Raw genomic sequence first — 21,382 nt, 5'->3', positions numbered from 1 at the left:
TACCAATGGGTTAGCGCATGAGTGTTTATACATAAAGACCAGTTGGCAGGGTGCACCTTGCATTATTGTACACATGTTTTGCAAATTAAGCTTTGTGTAATGCCCAAATAATGGTCCATTTCGTTCTACTGTGGTCCAATAAAAATGTATAAATGTTATTGGCGGCATTAGGAAAAGCATATTTTGCCGCACACATTGGTGCCCACCTCCTTATTTAAGGTGTACTATGTGAGGGCTCGAGCAGACCACAGAAAGGCTTTTTCTTTGTGAACTGCTGCTACCACTAGAGGTACCTGGTGGATCAGAACTGCTCTGGGGATACTACACCAGTTTGAAGTCATTTTATCTCTGGTACAATCCTGTTTGTAGCATCCTATGCTCTTGGCTGCTAGAGAAAGCAGGCAATCACTGAGGCAAAGGCAGAAAAAGGTAGCTCCACGTGACTGAGAGGTTTAGCGAGAAGGGGGAAGCCACACCAGGAGCATTGAGAGACAGCTGTGACCTGTGAGAATAAGGTGAGACTCGGGCCTAGTGTGGATCTCTGATGTCTTTTCAGTGGAGGAACAGAGCTCCCTTCTATTTACATCCAGTGGGTGGTGGCATAAACAAGATTATCATACTCTAAAATACCTCAAGCAAGTGAGGGGGGATTGTGCAAGATTAAGGGGCCCTCCTGCTGCATAACGCACAATAAACTGAACACTTAGTAGGAAGGTCAGACAAATCCTTAATAAAGGAGAGCAGGATTTCTTTGAGTCCCTTTGCAGAAGGATGAAGGTGGTTTGGAAGAGAAGTTTGGCAATGGGACACTGGGAGAAATCTGAAAATGTCAGAGGAAGATGATAGCAGTGCTAGTAGTGATGATCAAAAATTTAAACAATAGAGAAAAGTAGACTGTTGTTGCATCACTCTGGAAAAATAGAAAAATACAGTGTCTGTGTTTGATACTGCGATGCTGAAGAGGAAAATTCAGATGTTCGATGTGGAGGGCACCTCTGTTATAATGAATCTTGGGAATGAGCCATCTGTTGTTTCCAAAGATCGAACTGGGGTTTTGATACAGCTTGACTCTGCAACAGAGGTCATTGAATATGTGAAGAGAACACATCTAAGAGTCACCATAGAGGATATATCTCTGGTGATGCAGCTCTTATTTTCAGATCACTTGACCTTTGTGGACCACTCAGGCCCTACCCTAAGGAAGAGATCAAATGGGCAGGGGCGACTCCTCCATTAGGGTGGAGGACCCCCCGCCCCAACAGCAGCAGCAGCTGCAAAACCTTTTCAAGAAATGGATGATAAACCTTGTTTGAAAGGGGCCAAGGGGAAGTGCTCATCCCTCACGCGCACAGACCAGCCCCTTCTAGTTGTCGTGAGCCGTGACTGCAAAAGGGCTCCCCTCCAAAATATCACACATTGACTTTCCTAGGACATTGGGGCCATCATTGTTGCCTGATCCCTATTGTGGAGATATAGGGCAGACTTGTTGAAGTCCGACTTGCATTATCCTGGGAATCATTTTACTGTTTCCAGGCTTTAGTGTGTAGAACTAAGCGTGAAGGAGGCAGTTACTGGAGTGCTAAAAAGGCTTTGTATTACTAGAAATCTTGGTGTCTGATGTGTCTCTGGTGCATATTGGGATGGTTTTGTTGGCTCCATGAAGCAACTCTTCTACCCCTTATCCTCCCTTAACTCCACTTCCTGCCTTCCTCTTTGATGTATATGTATGTATGTATGTATATATATATGGTATTTCTATAGTGCAAACCTAGCTATAAGTGAAGCTTTGTTCAGGATGGTTAATGCATTGTGATGTAATTTTCCTTAAACAGGTAAGTCTTGAACTCTTATAAATTGGAGCACCGTTGGGCTGGTCCTGATGGATATGGGTATGTTGTTCCTGATCCTCTGTGCATAGCTGAAAAAAGGCTTGCTGTCTTCTCTTTTTTACACTTCTTAGTCTGCAGCCTGATGGTGTCTCAGCAGTGGGTGTGCTGAGATGTACCAAAGATGTTTAACTTATCCAAAAAATAAGCCAGAGTAATGTTCATGACAGCTTTGGAAATCATGCAGCTGGTTTTGAAAATGATGTAGGCTGGCAAGGGAAGCCATATAGAGTTCCATCATTGATCGATCATTGAATGTGATCATTGAATGAGACATGCTGAAGCATGTAGATGCCCAAAAGGATTGCCAATGTGGAGACTGGGAGGCAATCAAGTAGGGCATAAGCAGCATCCAGATTTAAGAGTACTAGGGCTTGAACAGCAGTTGTGACGTCTTTTTCTAGAAAAAGTGGTTTGACTTTTTGAAGAAGAGAGAACTACTTTTTTTCTTTTTTTTCTTTTTGCATTCCACGTGAACATGGCAGAAATACTTAAGTAAACTATATCTGGTACTCTAGCAGGTTTAAGGTGTAATTTCAATATGGAGCCCGATTTGTTTTGTTCCGCTTTTATGTTTATTGGCACTATATGTGTATTTTTATTTCATAGCTGAATCAGTAGTCTTAGGAATTTATTTTAATTCAAAACATTTAAACCAAAAATTTACCTGGTGAAAGTGGGTGTATGCACTTATCTTCTGAGTATGCCTTCATTTCCTCCTCTTGGTGAGCACTGATAAATCAGTGGTCTAAGCCGAATCTATGTGGGGTATGGAGTACAGGCCACCATGATAATAGCTGCACATGCTGACTTCTTGCTCTCATTCACAGCTTGTTCTTTTTTCAAGAAGACCACATTGGAAGCCCCGCTGCAGTTACTTGGAGTTCTGCTGCTTGGCTTTGAAACCCTACTAGCCCCATCTCTCATTCCTCCTAACGTAGCAAATGTACATGAAAAAACAGAATGACTGATAGTTAAGTACTGTGGGAGAGGTGATCTCATTATAGTGTATGTTCAAGAATAAGGCTTGTAGATGTCCTCTCTTACTTTGCTAACAGTACACTAGACAGATCATTGGGTCACATTTTGTTGTGTGCACAGACCATTTGTAGGCCATTAATGCATACATAGGATCACTCGCACTTGAAAAAAGCAGTGTCCAATTCAAATGAAAGTGCTATGATCTCCTGTAGGAGTTCTTTCGTCTTTGAAGAAGATGAATCAGACAGTGCTTTTTCTAGCCCAGTACTGCCGGTGTGCTACTTTTCACCTTAAAATTGCAGATTTTGCATGCACAAACATCAAATATTTGACTTTGTGTCACTTGGCCCTTTCAGTGCATTTTTCAATATTTTCCTTTTAAATAATTTTATGTTTCCAGTATGCAAACTGGACATTTTATAAATGTTATATCATTTACATTTGTCTAGCACCAAACACCATTACTGTGACATTGTAACCATTGTAACACTTTATAGAAGTGAACACTCTGTCCAATAGGTTAGGGAATGACATCCATCAATTCACCATTGTTTATGTGTAGTTATTAGAGAATTTGCTCATTCTTACATTTTTAAATACTTTTGGCCTCATTATAACATTGGTGAAGGGGATTACTGCATCCCAAATGTGCCTGCCGTATTACAAGTTCCATTATATCCAATGGAACTTGTAATACGGTGGATGGGAAATCCTTCATTTTTGGGGCGGAGTAATCCCCTCCGCCAAAGTTGTAATCTGGCTCTTTGTGTGTGGTTTAATGCAAGTGCAAAGTAAGTGTGATTTTTCGATCTGTGAGGATGTTTTTTATTTGGCTTTCTGCGTGTGCTGAAGGACTTTTTTTTAAGTTTATATTCAAGTTCGTATTGCTTGATTTAAGCATGGTGTTATCTGCATATATATCACGAAACAGGTTGGTGTCTATGGTGCAGTCTTGTTTACATAATTGTATGTGGAGCTTATGCTATATTTATTGGCATATTTCTGTTATATCTTTTTATGTGGAGTGTGACAGTATCATTCATTGGATGCACTTTCCCATGTCTACAACTTTAGAAGCTTGAATTCATGAAAGTGAGAGGATTATTTCCTGCTTGTGCTGGATATGGAAATGTTTTTGTGTGGTATTACTGTAGGGTATGGAGTGCTGTTAGATGTACATTGGAGTTCAAACTGGGTAGATCAGAGGTGTGTTGGATACATGCGTTAAGCGCATCTCTAATGTACTGACTGAGACAATAGGTAATGCAATTTGGGTTGAGGTGATATACACATACATGTTCATAAATAATAGCTATTCACTACAATATAGCAGCTCTATGTGCATATTTGATAATACTGCAAAGCCTTCCACTCAGTTTTACTAGAGCACAGGGTTTCTGCCTTCATGCTCAGCATAGAGTGTACTTTGAGGTCCAGATTCTAGATCTCTCACCCCTTGTTATCAGTGGCATGCCAATTCTCTGGGACTTGTGTTACTCAAGGTGAGTTAGACAAATCTTTTGTATGGCTGCTGTCCCTAAAGACATAGGACCAAGCTCACTGAATTGCTTAGTACCTAATTTTCACAGATTAGACGATGAACAGAACACATATAGGGCTTCATTTATATGTTGGCAGTAAGTATACTCTGTCGCAATGATGAAACATATCGCCAACTTGAAGAACCGTTCTCAAGACCTGGATTTGGTTATAGTGGTGGCTACTCCATCACCCATATCCACACCTCTTCAACAGCTAAATGCAGTAAGTGCCATAGGAGAAATGGCTATGCCTGCCAGCCCAGTTAGGATGGGTTGACGTGTAGCAATTTCTTTTACAGTTGATCACTGCCAAGCAACCCCTGGTGCTGAGAGACATTAAGAAACAAATAATACCCTCCATGCCATGGCTGTCTCAGGATTTTCTTTTTGAAAATAAAAAAGAACACAATTTGATGAGCGTTGCATCATACTGATCCAGCCTTGCACCGAACTGTGCTTTGTATTGACAGGAACTGCTGTGACGGTGGTTCCTAGCAATGCTTTATAATAGATCGCAAGCTTAGTGGTCATTTATGAATTCAGCAGTCGGGACCTCCACCAGGGTGATAAAGGTATTTACTCTGTCACCTTGGCGGAACAACAGCTCGACCACCCAGAAATAAATCGGGGCCTTAGTCCTGGGTTGTTCTGACAGTGCATACATCACTTGCAGTACAAATAATGTGTTTTTTTTTTGTAAACTGTTAGAAATGGGGTCTTTGGTTGACAGTCAGGTTACCCCCTGTTCAAGCAAGGACCCTCACTCTAGTTAGGATAAAAGAGAATCACCCTCAGCTAACCCCTGCTTACCCCCTTGGTAGCTTGGCAGAGCAGTAGGCTTAACCTCAGAGTGCTAGGTGTAAAGTATTTGTACCAACACCCACAGTAACTTAATGAAAACACTACAAAATGACACAACACCAGTTTAGAAAAATAGGAAATATTTATCTAGACAAAACAAGACCAAAACGACAAAAATCCAACATACACAAGTCAAGTTATGATTTTTTAAAGGTTTAAAATAAAAAGAGTCTTTAGGTAGTTGTAACAACACACTAGCGCTGCTAGCGTGTAAATGTACCTGGTTTGCGTCAAAAATAACCCCGCACGGGCGGTGTGCGTCGAAAATAACCCTGCAAGGTTATATGCGTCGAAAACAACTCGGCACGGCGATGCGCGTCGAAAAAGCCAGCCACGCGACGGTCCGAAAGTCCCGCGGCGCAGGTTGCGATCTCTCAGCCTTCGTCAGCGATGCTGCGCGTCGTTTCTCCTGCTCCGGGCGTCGATTCTCCGGTCGCGTTTCCTGCGGCGTCGTTTCTCAGCTGCGGAGCCGGCGTCGCGTCGTTTTCTCAGCCGCGATCGGATTCGCGTCGATCTTTTCTCCGCACGGCGCTCGGTGCGTGTATTTTTGTCCTTAGGCTGCCAGCCTCTCCTTTCAGGGTCCCAGGAACTGGAAGGGCACCACAGAGCAGAGTAGGGGTCTCTCCAGAGACTCCAGGTGCTGGCAGGAAGAAGTCTTTGCTATCCCTGAGACTTCAACAACAGGAGGCAAGCTCTACATCAAGCCCTTGGAGATTTCTTCTTCAAGATGGAAGGCACACAAAGTCCAGTCTTTGCCCTCTTACTCTGGCAGAAGCAGCACTGCAGGAAAGCTCCACAAAGCACAGTCACAGGCAGGGCAGCACGTTTTCCTCAGCTATCAGCTCTTCTCCAGGCAGAGGTTCCCCTTGGTTCCAGAAGTGTTTCTCAAGTTTGTAAGTTTGGGTGCCCTTCTTATACCCATTTTAGTCTTTGAAGTCACCTTTCTTCAAAGGGGACTCACACCTTCTTGTGAAATCCTGCCTTGCCCAGGCAAGGCCTCAGACACACACCAGGGGGCTGGAGACAGCATTGTCAGAGGCAGGCACAGTCCTTTCAGATGAGAGTGACCACTCCACCCCTCCCTCCTAGCAGAGATGGCTAATCAGGAAATGCAGATCACACCCCAGCTCCCTTTGTGTCACTGTCTGGTGTGAGGTGAAAAACAACCCAACTGTCAAACTGACCCAGACAGGGAATCCACAAACCAGGCAGAGTCACAGAATGGTTTAAGCAAGAAAATGCTCACTTTCTAAAAGTGGCATTTCCAAACGCACAATCTTAAAATCAACTTTACTAAAAGATGTATTTTTAAATTGTGAGTTCAGGGATCCCAAACTCCACATGTCCATCTACTCTCTAGGGGAATCTACACTTTAATCATATTTAAAGGTAGCCCCCATATTATCCTATGAGAGAGAGACAGACCTTGCAACAGTGAAAACGAAATTGGCAGTATTTCACTGTCAGGACATATAAACCACATTACTATATGTCCTACCTTATCCATACACTGCACCCTGCCCTTGGGGCTACCTAGGGCCTACCTTAGGGGTGCCTTACATGTAAGGAAAGGGAAGGTTTAGGCCTGGCAAGTGGGTACACTTGCCAAGTCGAATTTACAGTGTAAAAATACACATACAGACACTGCAGGGGCAGGTCTGAGACATGATTACAGAGCTACTTATGTGGGTGGCACAACCAGTGCTGCAGGCCCACTAGTAGCATTTGATTTACAGGCCCTGGCACCTCTAGTGCACATTACTAGGGACTTACTAGTAATTCAAATATGCCAATCATGGATGAACCACTTACATACAATTTAAACAGGAGCACTTGCACTTTAGCACTGGTTAGCAGTGGTAAAGTGCCCAGAGTAACAAAAACAGCAACATCAGAGTCCAGCACACATCAACAACCTGGGGAACAGAGGCAAAAAGTTAAGGGAGACCACGCCAAGGATGAAAAGTCTAACACGTGTCCCCCCCAGCTAAAAGTGGGGAGCAACTACCCAACCTCATGGGAGTTCTCATCACTAAGGCGGAAGAACCTGGACAGACCATCAGCATTGGCGTGCTCTGTACCGGGTCGATGTTCCACCGTAAAGTCCATCCCCTGTAGGGAAATGGACCACCTCAACAGTTTTGGGTTCTCACCCCTCATCTGCATTAACCATCTGAGGGGTCTGTGGTCGGTCTGAACTCGGAAGTGAGTCCCAAACAAGTAGGGTCTTAGCTTCTTCAGTGCCCAGACCACAGCAAACGCTTCACGTTCTATGGCACTCCACCTACGTTCCCTGGGTAGTAACCTCCTGCTAATGAAGGCTACGGGTTGATCTAGGCCCTCTTCATTCAGCTGTGAGAGTACTGCTCCAATACCATGCTCTGAGGCGTCTGTCTGTACAACAAACTCCGTGGAGTAGTCAGGTGCCTTCAGCACAGGTGCTGTGCACATGGCAGCCTTCAGGGCATCAAAAGCGTTCTGGCAAGCCTCTGTCCAGATCACTTTCTTGGGTTGCTTCTTAGAAGTCAACTCAGTTAAGGGGGTAACAATGGTACCATATCCCTTAACGAACCTCCGATAGTATCCTGTGAGACCTAAAAAGGCTCTCACTTCAGTCTGGGTCTTGGGAGGCTCCCAAGCCAGAATCGTGTCAATCTTAGGCTGTAGGGGTGCCACCTGGCCACTCCCCACCTGGTGTCCTAAGTACACAACAGAACCCTGCCCTATTTGGCACTTGCTCGCCTTAATAGTGAGGCCTGCCTTCTGCAGGGCCTCTAACACTCTCCAGAGGTGTTGCAGGTGTTCCTCCCATGTGGAACTAAACACAGCAATGTCATCCAGGTAGGCGGCACTGAACTCATCCAGTCCCGCCAACACCTGGTTGACCAACCTCTGAAAGGTGGCAGGGGCATTCTTCATCCCAAAGGGCATCACATTGAAGTGGAAGTGCCCATCGGGGGTAGAGAATGCTGACCTCTCCTTTGCCCCTTCAGTTAAGGCAATCTGCCAGTACCCAGATGTTAAATCAAACGTACTGAGGTACTTGGCAGCTCCTAACCGATCAATGAGCTCATCAGCTCGGGGTATGGGGTGTGCGTCAGTCTTGCTGACCGCATTGAGACCCCGGTAGTCCACACAGAACCTAAGTTCTGGAGTGGCACCAGGAGCAGTAGCCTTTGGGACCAAGACCACTGGGCTGGCCCAAGGACTGCTGGAGTGCTCAATAACCCTTAGGGCTAACATTTTGGAGACTTCCTCCTTAATGCAAGCCCTCACCCTGTCAGTCACCCTGTAAACCTTATGTTTAACAGGTGTACTGTCCCCAGTGTCCACATCATGTGTGCACAGGTGTGTGACTCCTGGGATCAGGGAAAACAGTGAGGCGAACTGTCCCAGCACGTGGCGACAGTCCCTCTGCTGTTCCTCAGTCAGGGAGGGGGAGAGGATCACTCCCTCCACAGACCCATCTTTCTCCCCTGCAGACAGGAGGTCAGGAAGAGGCTCACTCTCTTCCTCCACCCCGTCATCTGTCGCTAGGAGCATGGATAGCTCAGTTCGCTCAAAGTGTGGTTTGAGGCGGTTGACATGTAGGACCCTCAAGGGGTTCCTGGGGGATTGCAAGTCTACCAGATAGGTGACCTCGCTCTTTCTTTCCACCACCTCAAAAGGCCCAGTCCACTTATCTTGGAGAGCCCTAGGCTCCACTGGTGCCATGACCCACACTTTTTGTCCAGGCTGAAACTCAACCAGAGTGGCATTCTGGTCGTACCACCGTTTCATGTCCTCCTGGCTTGCTTACAGGTTCTCCTGAGCGAGACTCCTGAAGCGGGCAGTCTGGTTTCTTAGTGCCAGCATGTAGCTAAATACATCCTGGGGTGGTTTACTAGGAGCTTTCTCCAAAGCCTCCTTCACCAGACTGAGCGGTCCCCTCACAGGGTGGCCATAGATGAGCTCAAAGGGGCTAAAGCCAAGTCCCTTTTGAGGCACCTCCCTGTAAGCGAACAGAAGGCATGGCAAGAGGACGTCCCACTTACGCCTCAAGGGCTCTGACAGGCCCTGAATCATGCCTTTCAAGGTGCGGTTGAATCTCTCAACCAGACCATTACTTTGGGGGTGGTAAGGGGTGGTGAACTTGTAGGTTACCCCACACACCTTCCACAGAGACTTCATATAAGTGGATATGAAGTTTGTACCCCTATCAGATACTACCTCCTTGGGGAACCCCATGCGGGTAAAAACCCCCATCAAGGCACGTCCCACCACGGGGGCGGTGACCGTCCTTAGAGGAATAGCTTCTGGGTACCGTGTGGCATGGTCCACCAAGACCAGGATGAACCTGTTGCCCATGGCTGTCTTGGGATCCAGAGGCCCCACAATGTCAATTCCTACCCTTTCAAAGGGAGTACTGACTACCGGTAAAGGTTGGAGGGGAGCTTTGCATTTCCCCCCACTCTTGCCACTTGCCTGACAAGTCTGACAAGATCTACAATAAGCAGCTGACTGCTTGTTCATCAAGGGCCAGTAAAAGTGGGAGACAAGCCTCTTATAGGTCTTGTCCTGCCCTAGATGTCCTGCCAAAGGCACATCATGAGCCAAACCCAGTAGGAAGGTCCTGAAGCCCTGGGGTACCACCAGCATACGCGCTGACCCCGGCTCAGGAACCTTAGGCTCACTATACAGGAGGCCATCCTCCCAATAAATCAGGTGAGTACCTGGCGCCCCGCCAGCCGCCTGGGCTGCAGCCTGCTGCCGCAGTCCCTCAAGAGTAGGGCACTCCTTCTGCGCTGTGCAGAATACTTCCCTGGTGGGTCCCCCTTCCTGCTGCCACTGCGACAGCTCGGGGACCTCCCCCAGTTCAGCCACCTGTTCCCCTGTAGGTTCCGCGGCATCACCCTCAGGCTCTGCCTCCTCCCGGACCGTGGGAACTTCTGGGGCGGGTTTCCCGCGCCTCCTGCCTTTCCTCTTCTTGGCGGTCCCCTGGGCCACTGTTTCAGGCTCCAGGGGCTCTTGACTACCCTGATTGGCTGCCATAGACCGGGTGGATACGCATACCCACCCAGGCAGACCCAACATCTCCAAGTGAGACCTGTGTTCCACCTCCTTCCAAGGGGAATCTTCCAGGTCGTTGCCTAGCAAACAATCAACAGGCATGGTTGGACTCACAGCTACTTTCCAGGAACCCGAGACCCCCCCCCATTCAAAGGGAACCTGCGCCACTCTGCAGAGGCGCTCAGAATTGTCTACTGCAACTACTTGGTGAAGTACCCGGGGATCAATCTGCTCTTCAGACACCAGGTGACTCCTCACTGTAGTCACACTGGCTCCAGTGTCTCTTAGAGCCTCCACCCTCTGTCCATTGATGGTCACCCATTGCCTGTACTTCTTAGTGTTATCAGGCACTAGGTTTCTCTGGACCATCTCACTGTCCCCTAGTGAGACAAGGGTCATTTCTGCTGGTTCCCACCCACCTGAAACCAACTCCTCCCCAAGCGCTACACTGGCCAAACCCTGGGACGGTGCACCAGTGGGTGCCGGTGTACTTTTGGGGCATTTGGGGTCCCCCCTCACATGACCCACCTGGTCACATGAATAGTACTTACGTAGGGGACCACCTGCCATTGGCTTCCCTTTGGAGAACCATGGCTTCTTTTCACTGGGGGGTTGGGAATCCTTACCCTGGGAATCAGTTTGGGGCCCTTTAGAGAACTCATCCTGTTTGCCCTTACCCCCCCCTTTCGTCTGAGAGGGACCCTGCCCACCCTTGGCGTGGTCTCCCCCATACCTCTTTTGGACCCTGGTGCTCTCCCAGCGGTCCGCTTCCTGTGCAAGCTTCCTGGGGTCAGTCAGCTTGCTGTCAATGAGGTGCTGGCGCAGCTCTGGAAAACATAAACTGTACAAGTGCTCCCAAGCAATTAAATTGTAAAGCCCCTCATACGTGTTTACCTTACTGCCCTTCACCCAACCATCCAGTGACCTGCAACAAGAATCAACACATTCCAGCCATGTTTGGGATTCCTTTCTCTTGTAGGATCTAAACTTCTCCTTGTACTGCTCAGGGGTGAGACCATACCTGGTAAGTAAGGCCTCCTTCATGGCAGGGTAGGTGAGACTCTGAGCATCCCCTAAGGCCGTCAGTGTGTCCCTCCCCTCTGCCTCAAAATGCTTCCACAGGGCTGCCCCCCAATGAGCTTCAGGGACCAGGTTCATGTGGAGAGCTGACTCATAACCCTTGAACCACAAGTAGATATCATCCTCCCTCTTATAATCCCTCACAAGGTCTTTTGGGATGTGTACCCTTCTCTCAGGCTGCACTGTAGAATTGCTGCCACCATCCCTACTGGACTGACTCCTCTGATCCATCTCTTTTAAACTGAGCTCATGAGCCATGTTTATCTTCCTTTCCTCAAGGTCCAGCTTTCTCTGTTCCACCTCACGGGCCAGCTTTCTCTGTTCCCCCTCTAGACTGAGCTTTTTCAGCTCCAACTGGTACTCCCTCTCTGCCTGTCTGTCCTGTAACTCTCCAGGTGTCAGACTCTTGGAGGACACACTGCTACCTGCCCTGGAGATCCTCCCCTGAGACATAGCAGGCCCACCCACTACATCAGTGTGAGTGACTTGCAACTCCTCTTCCCCCTCTGGCTCCTCATCTGTGTGCCCCTCAGCTGCTTTGGCTGTCACCCAGGCCCTCAGCGCCTTTTGCAGCTCATCCTTCTTGGATGAGCTCTTAATGGGACAGCCAACATTACTACAAAACTGCTTCAACTGAGCCACTTTGTAGCTCTCCAATTTCTCCAAGTCAAAAGCAGCTTCAGCTAGGGCATCTCCAGACTGAGACATGATGAGAGGTTAAAAAAAAATATGCACAGTTCCAAAAACAGAAAAGCAAGTTCTCAAATGAAGTTTCAGCAAAGTCAATCACGGGATCAGCAAAAAGAAACTGAATGCAGAGAAAAACAGTCCAAGTAAAAAAACAAAAATCACAAGACTAGTAGTATGTGGTCACGTAGTGGTCTGAGATCAAAACAGTAGTGTACACTTAATTACTGTATGTCAAGTACAAATACAAGTCCAAATCCCGACCGCTGGTCACCAATGTTAGAAATGGGGTCTTTGGTTGACAGTCAGGTTACCCCCTGTTCAAGCAAGGACCCTCACTCTAGTTAGGATAAAAGAGAATCACCCTCAGCTAACCCCTGCTTACCCCCTTGGTAGCTTGGCAGAGCAGTAGGCTTAACCTCAGAGTGCTAGGTGTAAAGTATTTGTACCAACACCCACAGTAACTTAATGAAAACACTACAAAATGACACAACACCAGTTTAGAAAAATAGGAAATATTTATCTAGACAAAACAAGACCAAAACGACAAAAATCCAACATACACAAGTCAAGTTATGATTTTTTAAAGGTTTAAAATAAAAAGAGTCTTTAGGTAGTTGTAACAACACACTAGCGCTGCTAGCGTGTAAATGTACCTGGTTTGCGTCAAAAATAACCCCGCACGGGCGGTGTGCGTCGAAAATAACCCTGCAAGGTTATATGCGTCGAAAACAACTCGGCACGGCGATGCGCGTCGAAAAAGCCAGCCACGCGACGGTCCGAAAGTCCCGCGGCGCAGGTTGCGATCTCTCAGCCTTCGTCAGCGATGCTGCGCGTCGTTTCTCCTGCTCCGGGCGTCGATTCTCCGGTCGCGTTTCCTGCGGCGTCGTTTCTCAGCTGCGGAGCCGGCGTCGCGTCGTTTTCTCAGCCGCGATCGGATTCGCGTCGATCTTTTCTCCGCACGGCGCTCGGTGCGTGTAGTTTTGTCCTTAGGCTGCCAGCCTCTCCTTTCAGGGTCCCAGGAACTGGAAGGGCACCACAGAGCAGAGTAGGGGTCTCTCCAGAGACTCCAGGTGCTGGCAGGAAGAAGTCTTTGCTATCCCTGAGACTTCAACAACAGGAGGCAAGCTCTACATCAAGCCCTTGGAGATTTCTTCTTCAAGATGGAAGGCACACAAAGTCCAGTCTTTGCCCTCTTTCTCTGGCAGAAGCAGCACTGCAGGAAAGCTCCACAAAGCACAGTCACAGGCAGGGCAGCACGTTTTCCTCAGCTATCAGCTCTTCTCCAGGCAGAGGTTCCCCTTGGTTCCAGAAGTGTTTCTCAAGTTTGTAAGTTTGGGTGCCCTTCTTATACCCATTTTAGTCTTTGAAGTCACCTTTCTTCAAAGGGGACTCACACCTTCTTGTGAAATCCTGCCTTGCCCAGGCAAGGCCTCAGACACACACCAGGGGGCTGGAGACAGCATTGTCAGAGGCAGGCACAGTCCTTTCAGATGAGAGTGACCACTCCACCCCTCCCTCCTAGCAGAGATGGCTAATCAGGAAATGCAGATCACACCCCAGCTCCCTTTGTGTCACTGTCTGGTGTGAGGTGAAAAACAACCCAACTGTCAAACTGACCCAGACAGGGAATCCACAAACCAGGCAGAGTCACAGAATGGTTTAAGCAAGAAAATGCTCACTTTCTAAAAGTGGCATTTCCAAACGCACAATCTTAAAATCAACTTTACTAAAAGATGTATTTTTAAATTGTGAGTTCAGGGATCCCAAACTCCACATGTCCATCTACTCTCTAGGGGAATCTACACTTTAATCATATTTAAAGGTAGCCCCCATATTATCCTATGAGAGAGAGACAGACCTTGCAACAGTGAAAACGAAATTGGCAGTATTTCACTGTCAGGACATATAAACCACATTACTATATGTCCTACCTTATCCATACACTGCACCCTGCCCTTGGGGCTACCTAGGGCCTCCCTTAGGGGTGCCTTACATGTAAGGAAAGGGAAGGTTTAGGCCTGGCAAGTGGGTACACTTGCCAAGTCGAATTTACAGTGTAAAAATACACATACAGACACTGCAGGGGCAGGTCTGAGACATGATTACAGAGCTACTTATGTGGGTGGCACAACCAGTGCTGCAGGCCCACTAGTAGCATTTGATTTACAGGCCCTGGCACCTCTAGTGCACATTACTAGGGACTTACTAGTAATTCAAATATGCCAATCATGGATGAACCACTTACATACAATTTAAACAGGAGCACTTGCACTTTAGCACTGGTTAGCAGTGGTAAAGTGCCCAGAGTAACAAAAACAGCAAAATCAGAGTCCAGCACACATCAACAACCTGGGGAACAGAGGCAAAAAGTTAAGGGAGACCACGCCAAGGATGAAAAGTCTAACATAAACAATATGACTTTTTTTTAATTTTTACATAAATAAACTTTTTGAAGTTCTATCAGAAGTATGTTATGGAAATTACAGCCTTCTATCACATATCACAAAGATATGTTGAAGGATTAGTCTCCAGCTACACCACAATGTCTGATGTAACTGCTTGAATCAGTACATCTGAAAAAGTGATACAGAGCATTTGGCAGCTCTAAGAGTAGATTATCGCTAATTGGTCACAAGGGTGTTGTAGACTTGAAGGACAGAATTTTATTTTAGAGTTTTATATAGCACAATCTAATCCCAATGTGTTTCAGATCACCTTACCTGTATTTGTATTTGTATTTAATGGATGTATAGGGCACAGATTACTCCCTAGCATGGGTATTTAGGTGTAAATATCAAGGTCTGCAGTGAATACAGCCTCAAATTGTGGTCAAATCTTAGTTTTCAGGAAACAGCCAAGTCTTCAATACGTTTCTAAACCTAAGTAGGTTAGCTATGTCCCTATTATTATCAGATAGACAATTCCATCTGGCGGCAGCTGCCATGGTAAATAATTAGCCTCTAACTGTTTTCCGGTGGAATGTAAGAACCACCATGGTACCATGATCGGCAATGTTCACGCCTGTGAAGGAAGGTACTATGTGATTTGAGAGCAGCGAGGTGACTTTTAAGAGGTATAAGTGCACTTACATATCAAACAGACAGCATTGAAATGAACTCCCTGTCCCACTATGAACCAGTGTAAACTGGCTAAGACAGGAGAGATGCTGGATCTACTCTGGAGACCACAACTTAGTTTTGCTGTATAATTTTGAAACAAAATAGCCAAGATAAATGGAATTATAAAAATCGAATGGGGTGTGAGACAAAAGCATTCAGGATGAGAATATTCTGTCAATGTAAATTGGTAGTGGACATGAATTAACTAGTGCAGCTGGAAAAGGCAGAATTTGACCACAGGCAAGACTTGATCAGTCAGAAACAAAGAGTTGATCTGAATGTCAATGTTTGGAAACCATTGGGGGAACCATTGTGGGGGTGGGTCCTAAACTGTAAGGACGAACATTTGCAAGTAGAGGAGCAGGAGGGTTAGTGGGACAAAGAATTGCTGTTTTTGACCTGTTCAATATTGAAAAATGTGCATTCAGCCTGTGATATACATAGGTCAACCATTTCCGAAAGTTGTCCATAGATTGACTATATTCACCTTCTACTCTGCCGATGATCTGAGTATCATCCGCATAAAGGAAAAATGTTAGCCCAAAAGATTTGATTTAAGTGAGCCAGAGGAATCATGTACAGTTTAAATAGTAATTGTGAGAGAATTCAAACCTGCTGAATGTCCTAGAAACATCATATGGCATTAGATACAAAGGGAGCCTCGAAAACACCTATTAGTAAAAGAATCTTTGAGTCAGCATTGTGTCAGCCTGAATATTTCCAGACTGGTGAGCTTGCCAAGATTGGTATAGTCAAAAGTATCAAGCCCCAGTGAGAATTAAAAAGAACAATGTTGTGGGCACAACAGCATCAGTGACAGATCTTATGTCATGCAGATCAGAGACAATAGTGAGTTCAGAACTTTTACCAGAGCAGAAACCCATCTGGGCCAGATGCTTTAAGCCGTTAACTGTTACAAATTGAAACTTGATACTGTCCCATTATCCCATATTGTAAATATGTAGATATGCATATATTCTAAGTTGTCTAGCCTGACTACTGTTACCTATCTATCTAGCTTGTATTGTAGCTAGCATTCAAACATCTGTCTTTCTAGTACCCACCCCCTTTAATGACCTTTTGTACTGTCAAAATTATCTTTCCTGCTAAAATGGAAGCATTGATGTGGATACAAGTACATGTGCCATCACCTGCTTTGTGAGGGATAAATAACAAATGATAAATTATCTTTTCTAATTGTTATCCTGTCACAGGTACAATCCAGATGAACCCACCAAGACCAGTATTTACAGATAACTCCACCCAAGCTAGTGTCGGAATTTTCACTAGAACTGCCTCTGGTGGCAGTTTCATTGTATCAAACGTCCCACCAGGGCCTCTTCCTGATAAATTCCCGCCATGTAGAATTGTCGATCTTGATGCCAGACCACACAATCGCACCATTTATTTGACTTGGACAGCGCCAGGGGATAACCTGGATGAGGGACAAGGTGAGTCTTGTGCAGACTACGGCCTTTCTTTATACAGGTCTGGGGCAAGAATATATATTTCTTGTTAATATGATATAGATGTTGCTGTATTGTAAACACAAAATCATATAAGTGTGCCTTACTACATTCAGATAATGAGTGGATTTTAATCTCAGCCAAACTTCATTCTTTATAATATTTACTGACAAAATTATCTCTGAATTAAAGCCATATCCGTAACTATTAGAAAGGAAAGTGTTCAGTTGAATCACACCCTTTTCCACTTGTTTAAATTAATCTCCTGTAGTAGGGTGTTATTGTTTGGGTCACAAAGCTCTTTATTCAAATGTTTTTCTTTTCCTACGTGGTGGAAATATCTTTGACATGGCATAACTCTACATCTCAGAATTGTTAATGGAGAGTGTTGTAATTTATGCCCTGCATTATGCCGTACTCTTGTATTTCTCCTCTGAATAATTCCATTGTAACAACCATTTGTAAACACATCACTTCTGATTCAGAACATGGCATAAGTTAATTCTATGCTGGAGTGTATTGCAATGTATTTTAATGTACCATAGGGAACATATTGTCATACAACTGCGAACATATTGTCTTGTGCCCTGAAGCAAGAACAGTAATAATGACACTTTATAAGAAACATTGCTAACATGGAGGCACAGCAGTTTGTAAATTCTCATAAGCAGCACAAATAACTTGCCAATGTAAGGGAGCTAAAAGATGGCTGTATAGAATAAAACAAATGTACGCTATAACTGATATATGATTAAGATTTGTAGTTGCAGTCTTTTCTGCAACATTGTTACTGAAACCACTCCATAAAGGAGATTGCCATCAACTATTTAGAATGGAGCCCCATCCTATTGTGCTATAAAGTTGAAATATCAATTTATAAACAAGTTGGTGATTTATATCATCACATAATTCTCATCACAGACTTATCCATTGTGTGTTATTGAAACTTCACATTTTACTTTTAGTCTCACTCTGTCTCCATAATATCTTGCCACTTCAGCCCGCATCACAAAAACAGGATAAAATTCACATGTTATTGAGAAATCTAGAGCAACACATACGTGGTTACCACTAAATATCTGCTCCTTTTCTATTCTCCCCACAGCAACAAAGTGACAAAGTCTATTATACTGATTATCCCTGTACTTGAACATAAGTGTAAAACTAAGTTTTTTAAACCAGAGAGAGCAGTTGACGTCTAGTCCATTTTTCTACAGGCAACTATTGCAGTCAACTTTGAAACAGAAAATGTTTGTAACTTTTTGTACTAATTGATTAGTCTTTTTGAAGGGCAATATATAAAGAATACCATTAGCCTCATCTAGTCCCCAGAGTCGGAATTGGAAGATTATTATGTAGATCAAGCAGTGGATCCTGATCTGGATCACTACTTGGTCCGCCTCTTTCCCTTGGATTACACCTCAGTGAACTCTGAGGTCATCCAGCTCGCTAGACTACCTGCATATCTACAATGGTAAGTATGCATGTAGTCCAGGAGGAGGGGAGCTTTTTAGTGAAGACTCTCACAGAGACTGAAAGGTTGGTTCAACGTCTTCCTATGCTAAAGGACTGCTCAAATCTTCCCCAGAAAAATGTAAAGAACTGAATAGAAACAGAATTGTTACTCAACAAGTAGAACAAAAACTTTAAGGCTTCCCCAAATTACCCCATATACATTAGGTACCTCCAGACTTGGGTAGATAGGTAGACAATTAGGTAAACAAGCTGTGGGGGCTACTACTCACTAAAGGATAGCTAACACTGTTGTCTAGGTACTACAGAGCACTATGGAATAAAATAGAGGAGATTCTGAAACAGTTAATCCTGAGCGTTACTGAAAAAAATAGGAGCAAATAGTTTGCAAAGGCAAAATAATTTTCAGGGCAAATATACATTGTGTGTGATGCTGACTGTCCTTCTAAGGGCAACAGTATACGTGTCTTACTGTGCAGACACTCATGGCTATCTATGTATGTCCAGATTTTACCCAAAAATACAGCAACATCTCATCAACCTGCCATTCAGTGGAGAACACCTTTTCGGACTGCAGGTTGATAGATAGTTAGGATTTTTTTTTTTTTTTTTTTCTGAAAAGTATTACAGTGGACCAGGTTTCGAGGGTCCTTTTGTAAACACCTGGCCAGGGGTGGTTCAAAGCCTCTCTTCCTTGATCAAGGATAATCATTTCAAAGGCAATGCCACTCATACCAACATCAGGCAGCTAGAAGTTATAACTACAGAAGAGGAAACTACAGGTGTAGTGGCAGAGAAGGCACCAACAAAGGGCCTCTCCCTACTAAACCCGAAGGGGCGCATTCACAATGCCCACAGCATAGGGCGGCACAGCAAGTGCCTTGCTATGCTGCCCTGCACCACTGGGAAATGGCAGAAACACACTGTATCTACAAGATACAGAACATTTCTGCCCTCTCCCCCTGCGCTGGTGCACAAATTGTTACCATGATACAACACAGGTCCCCTTGCACCATGGTGCAAGGGTGCCTGCATTGTGGGGATGATTGTTTTTGTGCAGGAAGGGACATTTTACTACATGAAAACAATCATAAGCAATGTGTTCCTCTTTCTATGTGTGCTGCAGAATGTAACACACATGAAAAGAGGAAAAAATGTGGGGCAATAAAGATATGTCTCCCAGTTGCGTCACTCTTATGCCACCCCTGAGGTGGCAGAGGAACCTCCAGCAGTCCCAAACTTGTGAAACTGGGAATTAATGTGTCAGATACCTTCGGGTTCGATGTGTGTTGCCTGGGAACACCTCAAGCAACACCCATGGACAGCCCCTTTCATGCATGTGTTATGCGTGAAAGGGGTCCATATTTACAAGCCACTGAAAAGCCATGCAAGGTGGCTTTGCATGTCCTTGTAAATATGGGTTGTCACACTATGCCACTCTCCAGTGTCGCAGTGTGCTGCTAGGGCCTCATAAATGAGGCCCTAACAGTTCACAAATACCCCTGACTTGTTGGTGGAAAACCAAACAATTTGACAAATGGGGGTTAAGCATTGTACAACAAGGTTGCTGCCTCAACCCACCTGCAAACCTTCCCAAAATCCTACTGCCCCCAGAAACACAAGCTCAGTCCAAAGCATGTCCACTTGTTCCAAGAAGAGGTGTCAAGGGGGCCACAGAACCCACACCCCACTATTCCAGAGGACAGGTGTGTGGGAAACTGGCCCTTTGTCACAATATTCCCCTCTCACACACACACACTTTTTACCTGGTCTCTGAATGCAGCTTGGGCTGAAGTGTACTAGGTGCCTGTTAACCAGGTCACCAGTGCCAGTGTTCTTCTCCTAAAAATTGATAAAATTATTGTTATAATTGCCAACACCTTTAGCTGTCACTATAAGTCCCTAATAAATGGTACTTTTGTATCCAGGGCATGGGGTACGAAGTGTAGGCCCCTGAGGGCAGCAGCACAGATTCTTCCATTGCAGGGTGAGTGTCCTGGTGCAATCCTAAAGTACAAAACTGACATGGCACAAAGCCTGTGTGACCTGTCCACTACACAACGCATGCAATATAGGTAAGCCATCCCTTTCGCAGGACTTCCAGCTCTAAGGTAGGATGCACTATATTGCATGTGTGGGCATAGATGCATGAGCAATATGCCCCTCGTGTGTCCTTGCCAAACCTGTGGCATGGTAAGTGAACAGAGCAGCCATTTTATATCCAGGTGCTTGACACTGGTCAGTACGAGTTTCAAAGCTACATGATGGCCATTCTGAGGCATGGGTTGTTTGGTATCAAACAACTTGGAACAAAAAATCCAAACTGGAACCAGCATTTGGATTATTGCAAAATGTACCCAGGGGCTACCTCAGACGCACCCACCTCAAAAGCTGACTAACCATGGTATGGTTGCTGGCTGGTCAGAACCAGCCTGCTACCACCAGACAAGATTCTGGAACCCTGGGGTGAGTGCCTCTGCTCTCTGGCTTCAGAAACCAAAGCCCTTCCTGGGCAGAGGTGTTACATCTAAGCCAACCCCCCCCCACGAATGCGCACTGTCCTGCCAGTGAGCTTCAAAGGGCTTGCAACTCGACCTCCAGCCCCATTGCAAACACCCACTTTTGGCATGAGCAACAGCAAAAAATATTCACAAAGGACAGGAGGAGTTGCCAATCCCAGCTTGCACAACCCCTAAGGTGCTGCATGTGAGGTGACCTTTCCATTTCATTATCTTCCATCTTGCATGGTAGGAAAATAGCCTATCAGGGATAGGGAAGTGTCATAGTGGGTATAGCCACCCTAAGGTCGATGACCGATTGATCACTACTAGGGACTCCCCTAAACACCCACTAAATGCAGTATTTAGTGGGCACTCCTAGATCTGTAGATCAGATTCTAAGGACAAAGGGAGGCCTGCTGGACTCAACAATCATCACTGAGGGGCTGCATGGATGTTGGACAGACCTTACTAAATCCCAGAGGACCTCCAACCCTCTGAAAATCACCAAAGATCTTCCTCCAGGGTGTAGGCCTCACTCCCTGCAACAAAAATGCAAAAGACCAGTGAAGTCCAGTTCAATGACCAGGTGCTGACCAGGGAACCAATCCCAGCAGCTGGACCAAATTTCACCGAACAAACCTGGAGGTGAAATCATGCAAGTGTGCCAAGTTTGGTGGCACTGTGACCTCCAGTGGCTGAACCATACTGGGCAACATACTTGGCACCAAATGTTGG

The 21,382-nt window shown here is 45.6% G+C and overlaps 1 protein-coding gene across 1 annotated transcript in view; it reads left to right on the top strand.

The window, feature by feature from the left end:
* The window catches only part of LOC138293113 (calcium-activated chloride channel regulator 1-like), a 102,294-nt gene that overhangs the window by 66,113 nt on the left and 14,799 nt on the right, over nt 1–21,382 (top strand). Inside the window, exon 13 of the mRNA XM_069232131.1 lies at nt 16,422–16,658. Within this exon, the coding sequence (XP_069088232.1) occupies nt 16,422–16,658 (237 nt within the window). The remainder of the gene's footprint in view (nt 1–16,421; nt 16,659–21,382) is intronic.

The sequence above is a fragment of the Pleurodeles waltl genome, chromosome 4_2 (genome assembly GCF_031143425.1).
Source record: "Pleurodeles waltl isolate 20211129_DDA chromosome 4_2, aPleWal1.hap1.20221129, whole genome shotgun sequence".
In the NCBI taxonomy this organism is placed as follows: domain Eukaryota; kingdom Metazoa; phylum Chordata; class Amphibia; order Caudata; family Salamandridae; genus Pleurodeles; species Pleurodeles waltl.
The sequence above is the reverse complement of the archived record's forward strand: the minus strand, read 5'-3'. Positions and strand labels throughout refer to the sequence as shown.